Source organism: Dromiciops gliroides, chromosome 4 (genome assembly GCF_019393635.1).
Source record: "Dromiciops gliroides isolate mDroGli1 chromosome 4, mDroGli1.pri, whole genome shotgun sequence".
Lineage (NCBI taxonomy): Eukaryota > Metazoa > Chordata > Mammalia > Microbiotheria > Microbiotheriidae > Dromiciops > Dromiciops gliroides.
In genome coordinates this window covers 341496540-341506421 of record NC_057864.1, presented here as the reverse complement: position 1 = coordinate 341506421, position 9882 = coordinate 341496540, and the positions used below count along the sequence as shown (strand labels likewise).

Here is a 9882-nt window from a genome sequence, read left to right as displayed (position 1 = left end):
AATTGCATGTTCTTACTCCTTCAAGTCCAGGGTTCTTTCCAGAGTTTGTTAGTAGAAAGAAAAATGCATTTGTAATAATGAGAAACCTGGATTTAAAGCTTGCCTCCAAACTGTGATCACTAGCAAGTCCCTTTCCCTCCTGGTGCTGTTAAGTTTATAAAATATAGTATACCTATATAGTACTTACCCCACTGTGACCTGTTAAGATGACTGAGATAATAAAGGCAAAACATTTTCTAAATTCAACACTATATAATAAAGTCACTATCACATGAACCTGAGGCAGAGAGGACAGAAAGTTTCCTATCAAGATGCCCAGTGCCTTCTTACAAAGACTTATTGGGGACTCTTGGCCACCTTTTCTGTTTTACAGCAATGGAAAGGGAAAGAGAAGTGATATTACAAGTGTTATAGCCCTCCTAAGGCCAGGAGGAAATAGATAGCAATCTTGATATAGTTATGATAGGGAGGAACCTCAGCTATCAGAACATTTGCCAAAAGCCTCTGTGTTAAAAGTAAATTAGTCAATAAATTATTGAACTAGAAACGATCAACAGCTCCTGGGAGAAGTAACCACTTGAGAGCTTGATAGATCTGGAGTATAAAGTGGGCACAATTTACCTACAATTCTGTAAAAACAGGGGCGGCTAGGTGGCGCAGTGGATAAAGCACTGGCCCTGGGATTCAGGAGTACCTGAGTTCAAATCCGGCCTCAGACACCTAACACTTACTAGCTGTGTGACCCTGGGCAAGTCACTTAACCCCAATTGCCTCACTTAAAAAAAAAAAAAAGATATCAGAGTAAGTTGTGGCCTAACACTCTAAACGAAGTTAGCCTAAAGGGGATAGACCCCACCGTAGAGAACACAATTTTGACATAGACATGAATGAACCTAATAAGAAGGAAAAAAGGGAACCCATTTAAAGATTTATGTAGCTATTTGGGGAATATATTGACAACTTTTGAAATGACATTTAGGTTAGTATCAAAACAAAAATACATCTAGCAAGGATGAATACAAAGAAAAGCACAGTCCTATAAGAACAGCTGTTGGAAACCAATCTTACAAGCTGAGTTTGTGGAGAAGAAAAGGTTTTTATCTACACTTCAGTGGAAAAACAAATTCAAAGGGACAGAAGAATGTCTCAGTAGAATGAAACCTACTCACTATTCTGCTTGTTTTTTCCTCTGAAAGGAGAATGACCTTCCAAACTATTTATATTTGGATCACCAGCACATAGCACTGCTTAAGATGGCACTTAATAAATGCTTGTTGATAGAAATATGATTATCAGAGAGGACTGAAATCCAAGACAATAATGAAAACACATAGCTTCCTAAATGAAAGGAATGTTACCATATATCCAAATATATAGCACTGTATCACATGGCATCAGAACATGTGGACATGACTGCTTGAGGAAATCAGACGGATGTGCCACAAAACCACAGACCTCTAAATCTTTCCATTTTCGAGGGTATAAAGTAGGTACACATTGTTCAAACTACAAGCTAGTAGCCAGAGCAAAGGGAAAAGATCATACTCATTATTCCATGGTACAGCATTATCTTTAATTTTCTATGAAGTCATGGTGAAAAACACCCAACATCTTCATTTAGCAGAGCCATGTGTTTTCTAGAAGAAAAGCTTTAAAAAACTTACAAGTACAGCTTCTGCTTGTTTCAGTAAAGATAACCTCCCCACCACAGGTGAAGTTTAGGTTTGTGTAAATTTATCTTCTGTATCAGTTACCACTTTCCACAAACCTCATTTAAGTCCCACATTTGTGGCCCAAAACAGTCCTTTATTTATCCCCATCCCATGTGAGTATGATTTTCTGGGTAAAGTGTGTTACCCAACCTAGGGAATGATCTAGAAAAGTTTCAACTTTAGAATCAAGGCCCTTCTCCATTAATTTTTCACCCTTGAATCAAAGCAGGTAGGAGTTTGGCAAAGGAACTCTTTATAAGGGGCTCATATAGCTGGCCCAGAAGGTAAACCTGGATCTACTTCTAGGATAATAAGGGTATTTGGGACAGGGGAGTTATATTTCCTAACTTTACTAGCTATGGCAGAAGTTCCCTAGGACTCAAATGTGATGAGGAAAAAGTCCTAGCTCTGGAATATGAATGGACCTGGGTTCAAGTCCTGACTTTGGACCCTTATTATTCTGTGATGTTGGGCAATCATTTAACCTAACTTCCCCGAGATTTAAGAGTATCGATTACAAGGTTCCCTCCACTTATAGTTCTATGATCTTAACAGAAGCTAGAAAGGCTCAGGAATTTGTACAGGTCATTCCACCATGTAATGATTTTTTTTTTCAGCCAATGACAAACTATTTAAGGCATGCAGTCTACATGAGTAAAGAAAATAGTAAACAACACTAAAGAAACCTTGCCTGCTTGAAACATTAAATACTGAAAAGCTACCACAGCTTGTTCAGCAGCTGTTTGAAAATGTACCCACAAGTTGATGAGCAATGGACATAGTCAAACAAGATCACACTAGACATGTCTAGAAAGGATGTAAACGACTATTTTAAGCAAATGTTAAATACCTACATATAAAATCCTATACTGGGTGCTAGGGATACAAAGATAAAGGTCCTGTTCTTGAGCTTACATTCAAACTGGGAAGAATAAGACATGCTCTTACATGTGTAAGAAATAACTGACACAAGGCAAAGTCTGACAGGCAAATGCAAAGGAAATTTCCAGACAAAGTGAACTGCCCTTCCCCTTGAAGGGAAGGAATACACAAGTTAGAGATGAGGAGTAGGGGTCAAAAAGGGGAATCCCTTCCAGGTGAGAGGAATGGGATAAATAAAGGCACTGATATGGAAGAGGTTGGAGACCCACCATGAGTAGATTCTGGAAACAGAGACATGTGAAGGGGCACTAGAGTAAGCTGGAACTGAGGGGTTTGAATACTAGAATGTCTATTCATGGGAAAATGGGACCTAGGAATAAATCTATCAGATTAAGGGCTGAATCGAAGTTAAGGTAGTTAGTAAGTAGGCATGAAAAGGACGAGGACAGATGTCCATGATGTTTCAGGGCAGAACAGCTTCATTTCCTGCATCACCTCTGAAATTAAGATGCCAAAGAATTTGGTTAATAGGACCCTAATTATTTTGAGGATAACTTGACATAATATAATTTACATTAAAAAAAATCTCTGAATGTCACTAAACAATGAATTAAGCAAACTTTTATTGAAGCATTAAGTTTTACGGTACAGATTTTAAAAATACATTTTTAACTGATTAAAGTCCAACACCACGAAGAGAGAAATTGACACCAAACTTCCCCCTCTTCTGATCATACTAGATTAATTTAGATGAATATCCATTCAAACAGCTTTCACTTTTCTATCAGAGGCTTATGTTTTCATACTTATATAAATTTGTGCATTTTTCAACTAGTTAGAAAGGGATCTTCAGTATATTTTTTAAAAAAATCAGACCTCAAGCCAACAAATGTCATCATCATCAAATCTCTTGGGACACTGTTCAAGAACAAATCTACTTGAATTATTGGTCCTCAAAAACATCAAGCACCAAAAGTATCAGGTGCCACATTACTTACAGATTACAGAATCAAATTGACCTAGTTGGTAGAATGCTCTTCAATGAAGCCTTAGTCAACAACATGCTTAAAATAAAAGTCAAAACAGTGTTCCAACCACTTGATTATTAACCAAGCAGATTTTTTTTAAACTTTAGAAACACTAAAAAAAAGTGTTTCGTTTATAAATACAGAAGGAACAAAACACCACTGCATCAATCCAGAAAAGTCAAAACAAATTGCGAGGACAAGAGGGAAATATCAAATTTAAGTTAATTTTGCTGGTCTCACAGCTGCTAAAATCCCACAGTTATTTGCTGAAAATGCCAACTCTTGAAAGCCTGCATCTACTAGTCATCCATTAAATGACCATTTTTGAACATGCCCTTTTTTTTTAATGAATAGCATTTTACTTCACTGTCTGTCCAGATAACCTAGACAGTTCTCACTTTGTGCAGTCATTCACTTGATTCCATCAAATCATGGTTAAAGGAATCACCACATTAATTAAGAGGAACAACAGATGAAGTCACAACACTATCAAATACAGCATAATAGTCTCATGCACCACAATATCACAGGACTTTCAGTCACAAGATAAAAAGGCATATCGATTCTGCTTGGAACAACAAAATTAGGTTAACAATATATTGTTTACTCACAATTAGGTTGAAATGGCTGCTAAGGAAAAAGTTATGGTGAATGATCCAAGCTGACCGGCATATCTAGTCTGGTAAATTCCATATCGTTTACACTGAATCTCCCTATTAAATTTGTTGATTTAAAAAAAAAAGAATTATTAAGTATTTGATGGTCTATGGCTAAACATTTGGTGCTCTATTAACTGTGGAGTATGGAAATGGCATAGCTAAGAGCCTTCATAACTCTGCCAATGCACTCTAATCTTAACCAACACATACTGGAGAAAGTCTTGGTGCCCCACCCCTCCCCTTGCCAATCATACATACATGAAAGAGACCACCAAACCCACCTTGACCTGAATTTAAGATCTGAACCAAGGTTTTTCCCCCCCAAAGGTGAAAGGCTAGTGTTAAACTCAGTGTAACAGTATATTGCTCATTTTATAAAGGGGGAGGAGGAAATCACTGAGCTTAAAGAACTAAAGATACAGGGAGCAAAAGTAATGTTCCAATACTAAAAATTTATATAATAAGCAAAATCATCAGCTGTAGTAATCATTAATTTTCTTATGAAGGTAAAATTTCTTCCTCAAGTGCAAAGAAACATATGTGTTTAAGTAGGAATTAGTTTCATTAGAATTAATAGAGAAAAATGTGGTCTAGAAATTGGAAGAAACTGCCCAGGGGGAAAAAAAAGGCAGCAATTTAACAGAACAGTCCCAGATGATTTAGGCTGAGGCCAACACCTAATGAGGACGAAAGCCTTGTCTGTGGGGAATTTTTGGTGATACCTGGAGAAAAATTACACCGTGCATAATCCTAATTGAATTGTTTTTACAAGTGTTGTAAAGTCTCATACAGTAAAAGTTTTTCTCTACATGCACTTCAAGTTCACAGCAAGAGTGGCATAGAATACCTAAACACAGAAGAGAGCAGTCATGCAAGATATCTAACTCCTTGATATAATAATGCATACAATTCAAAATGATTATACTATGATTACATCTAGGGCTTTCCGCAACTACAAGGTGGTGGGTATGGAAAGCATGGCCCCCCTGTATCATTAACTAGAAAGCTGCCACCACCTTCTATTTGTGTTCTCTTTTTGCGTTTTTTCTTCATTTTTCTTAATCAACTCTGCTGTTGCTGCTGATTCTTAGCAAAACTGGTAAAAACGAAATTGTAATCATTGAACTGAGCAATCTGGCGATCAAGACGTTTAAACCCTTCAATCTTTTGGGCCGAAGAAAACACAGTGCGACATTAGAACTCTGAGGGGGGAACAAATAAGAGACCATTTAGAATACACCAAAGTCAAAGTAGCTTTCAAGCAATCAAGGTTATGAAATAGACAAGCATTTTTTTTGTTTTTGTTTTTGTTTTATGTCCTCTAGATTAGCTTCTTAAAATATACACTTAAATATGGTCATGAGACACCTTGGAATCCACCAGGCTTGAATTATTTTCAAAAAAATAAGATGTTGATTAGAGACCATTATTAGTACTTACTCACTTTTACAGATCTTATAGTAGGTTTTAGCCCCATAACAAGTACAGGATTGTTTATCCTATCTGTTGCTTCCACATGTTACCAATCTAAAATATTTCTGAACCCAAATATTTTTTACTAGAGAACACTAATTTCAAACAAATAGTATTTTTCTTGAAATAACTACTCTACACCCTAGGTTAATATGTTACCAAAAATAAAACAGGTTACCTGATTTACAAAGAGGGTGGTCACAAATTTTCCAGGCTTGAAAACTTCCACTACTTTCCTGATCAGGTCATCGTAAGAGGTCTGACCTATGTTAGTTTCAAAGCTAACATAAGAAAATTCTGGTTCTGGAGTGATGTGAATAGTCCAATAAGTTCCCTTAAAGAAAAAAAATTTTTTTGCTTTAATAAGAGTACAGTTAAAAAATTAAATAGCAAATGCTGACTGCTATGGCAAAGCAAAATTACTTACATCTGATTTCATTCCATTCATTGAATAGCCACAAGGATTGAACATTGTAGCATCAATGACAGAACCTGGTATCAGGTCACGAATTCCACTCACCTGAAAATTTTAAATCAGAAATTTAGACTTCATGATAAAAAGAAACAAGCACCATAAAAAAGGAAACTTAGCAACAAAAATTATGACTTTAAAACAAAAAAGGCTTACACGAGTGACATCATTTGCAGTAACACCATCTTTCATGTAGAACTGGTCCATAACTGCTGGGTCAAGCTCACTCATCAGAATTTCCAGTGTCTGATCTGGCTGATTAATAACCCGACTCTCTGGAAAATCCAGAGTGTACAAGTACCTATAAAGACCAAAATTTTAACTTGCTAATGATGTAACTGACATAATTCTTAAAAAAAACAAAAAACCACCACCAACAAAAAAACCCTAAAAATTATAAAAGTATACTTAGACATACCAGCAATCAGAATTCATACGCCCCATACAATATGCTGCTCCATCTGTTGATAAAGGAAAAAATTTTGAAATCCAACCCATGTTAATAAGTCTCATCACCATCTTTCTATAATTTACCTTGAAATAATTAAGTTATCAGAGACTTAAATAGCCATGATAGAAAACATGTAAATACATGCAAAGATACCTTCTGATCACTATATTCCCCTCTAATTTGATCTGTTATTCATGGCTACAGAAAGAGGACATGAATAAAATAAACACTATGAAGAAGTTAGATATGGCTTGAATTCCAAACTGCTATAAAAAGAAGTCTGATTCATCTATATGGCACTGGTAGTACACACAAGGGACATCCCCTCCTCATTCCTAAACGTTAAAAAAACCCTCAAACTAACCATGCAAGCAAGCATTTATTAAGTGTCTACTAGATGCTAGACACTATACTAGAAATGCCAGGGAAATATTTATACCACATCACCCTCCATCCACAATCAAAACCCTTCCTTGTCCTCAAGGAATATATATGCAGCCAAAAGGAAAAGGAACGGTAAATTAAAGGTTCTTAAAAATATACAAGGTATTCAAAATCTAGTACAGGTTTAAGCTACTAAAGCTTAAAAGTGTACTAGATTTTAAGGATATTTTATATAAACAGATCATAGAGAAAGCACAATATAAAGCAAGTTGGGAAAGGAAGAATGGGGAGGGAAGAGATGATGGAAACTATAGACGGGGACCAGGAAAGGCCTCATGCAGAAGAGTTAGTGCTTGGCGCTGAACCTTGAAGGAAATCAAATATTCCAAAAGGTGGATGTGAGGTGAAAGAGTATTACCAGTTATGAGGAACAGCCAGTACAAAGCAGAGAGAACTAGGTTACTTCATTTGTCAGGTGTGAAGAATTACATATTAGGGGAGAACAGCTGGACTGGAATGTGTATAAAGAAAGTAATGTGGAAGAAGCACAGAGAAGGGTAAACATGTGATTCGGGTTGGGGAATCTTTAAATTTTCATAAGAATTTCTATTTGATGCTAGAGGTAATTTCTATATATGTTATTATATATGAGATCAAATGGGAATTGGGGTGAGAGTGGGATAGAGTTTAGAGCCATGTACTTAAACCAATAACTAGACTTTTTATATAAGACAATATAAAACTATAAGAAACATCTCTTGGAAGATTCTATCATTCAAATGTCTTAACCTAATATTTATTTATTATAGATGAATACATCATCTGTGAATAGAATAGAGGCTTTATCAATCAAGCACCATTGGCATTAAGGTGTTTATCCCGTTGCTTTCTTTTCTTAAGAAAAAGATACCTCAATGACTTATAAACCACATTACAATTAAAAGTAATTTTCACTCACATTACTAAAGTGATAATTTCATGACTTAAGCATTGTGGTACAGTGGAAAGAGCCACACATCAGGAGTTAGAAGATCTGTGTTCTAGTAACTCACTGTGCTTCTTGGGCAAGTCACTAAAATTTTCTGGGCTTCAGTTACCCTCATCTCAAAAATAAAGGTGACTGAAGTAGTTAAATCTCTAAGGTCCACTTTCTTAAAAGTCTATTAATATTTACAAAATCTAACTTCCCCATCCTCATCATTTATACTAATTTAGAATGGCATAAAATAAGGTTTGAAAAAAATAAAATTAAAAGAATATATATTGTCTTCATTTTTCATGATACTGTAGAAATTACTAGGTTACTGAGTTTATACATTGACAAGACCACCCCAGAAGATTATAGTGAAAAATGTTTAGAATACATTACTTTATTAACACCATACATTAATTCTCTGAGGATCTAAAAAATCTTTTATACTAGCTGAGATAGATTTAATTTAGTACATGACAGACAGAATCAAAGTTTTAAAAAAAAAAAAGGACATTTCAATTTGAAGATTAATTCACAATTGCAATCCTTAAAGTATAGTAATAGTTGACAGAATGATGGATCTGGAAGTAAGAACAGTCTAGGTTCAGGTCTTAACTCTTAACACTAAAGAGCTGTTTTACCTTAAGCAAATCACAACCTTTGAGCTTGAGTTTCCTTATCGATGAAATGAGGCTATTATTAATTCTTAAAGAGTTATTTAATTCCATAAAAGGCTCAAGTGAGACAATGTATGTAAAACAATTCTCACCTTTTTTGTTATGTAATTATCGTTACTCTTAGTATCTTGCTAAATAAAACAGCAGAAATTATCCCACATAGAGAAATCTATGAAATGATAAAAGTTAGATGCAGCTATTAAAAATCCTTAGAATATTTCAACCAGGATCCTTTTCAGTGTGACCTTTACAAAATTCCTAAATTCTTCTATAATTCAACACTGATTAACAAAACCTAAGTAAAATATATGCTTTGATTTAACTGAACTTACTTTGGGAAAATTTCATTAAGGAATTCTACTCTCTTCCTGGAAATTCCTGTGTGGGTACTCCTGGTGGGAAGGCTTCATGAAATTCTTACGAGAATAAAAGAAGCTCTGAAAAAGCATAAATGCACAATTTAATTAAAACCCACGTTAATATGTCGTGAAAATCTCAAATCATAATTATACCACCTCACCTGAAATAACTTGTCATACTGCTTTAGAAACAAATCCTGATAACTTCCATTTTCTCTCCTCCCCAATACACTCACAATTTCATTTCTGTTAATTATACTTAATTTTTTTAAACTTATGATCCTTGAGACCATAGAAGGTTTATCCTGATTGCCTTCTTCTGGGCTTAAAGAATGGTGGTGATTATCTATAATTATTTCTGGATTAATTTAAAACAGTCTGTGATCTAAAGCAAGCAGCCTTTCTCTTTTGGGATAGAAATTTAATCTGGGAAGGAAGAAAATGAATTGGAATCAATGCAAATGGGTGGTATGGGGGTGAAAGATAGATCTTGTTCCAAAGTGACTGTCCATGTCTAGAACAGGAAACGAATGTAAGCAGGGTTACAAAAGCCAATTTCACACAAAGGAAATAAAGAAGGAAAAAAACAAAAATAAAAACAATTTTCAAATACCGTACCCCTAACCATGTCCAACAATCCTAAACCTGTGGGCTGTTGATTCCCAAAGGATAAATAGGTTCAAATGGCTTGGTCAAACATCACACTTAAAAGAAAAAAATCCTAGCACCCTTTCTACTAATAGGAGGTCAAAGAGCATTATCTTTGTATTACAGAACCTAAAAAGATAACTGTCAATGAACATTAGCTGATC

The 9882-nt window shown here is 35.2% G+C and overlaps 1 protein-coding gene across 1 annotated transcript in view; it reads right to left on the bottom strand.

Annotated features, from left to right (window-relative positions):
- Positions 1 to 5343: 5343 nt before the first annotated feature.
- The window catches only part of AMD1 (adenosylmethionine decarboxylase 1), a 28493-nt gene continuing 23954 nt past the window's right edge, over positions 5344 to 9882 (bottom strand). The window contains 7 exon segments of the mRNA XM_043962829.1: positions 5344 to 5483; positions 5926 to 6088; positions 6182 to 6274; positions 6383 to 6527; positions 6645 to 6687; positions 9045 to 9072; positions 9074 to 9148. Coding sequence (XP_043818764.1) covers positions 5344 to 5483; positions 5926 to 6088; positions 6182 to 6274; positions 6383 to 6527; positions 6645 to 6687; positions 9045 to 9072; positions 9074 to 9148 — 687 coding nt within the window.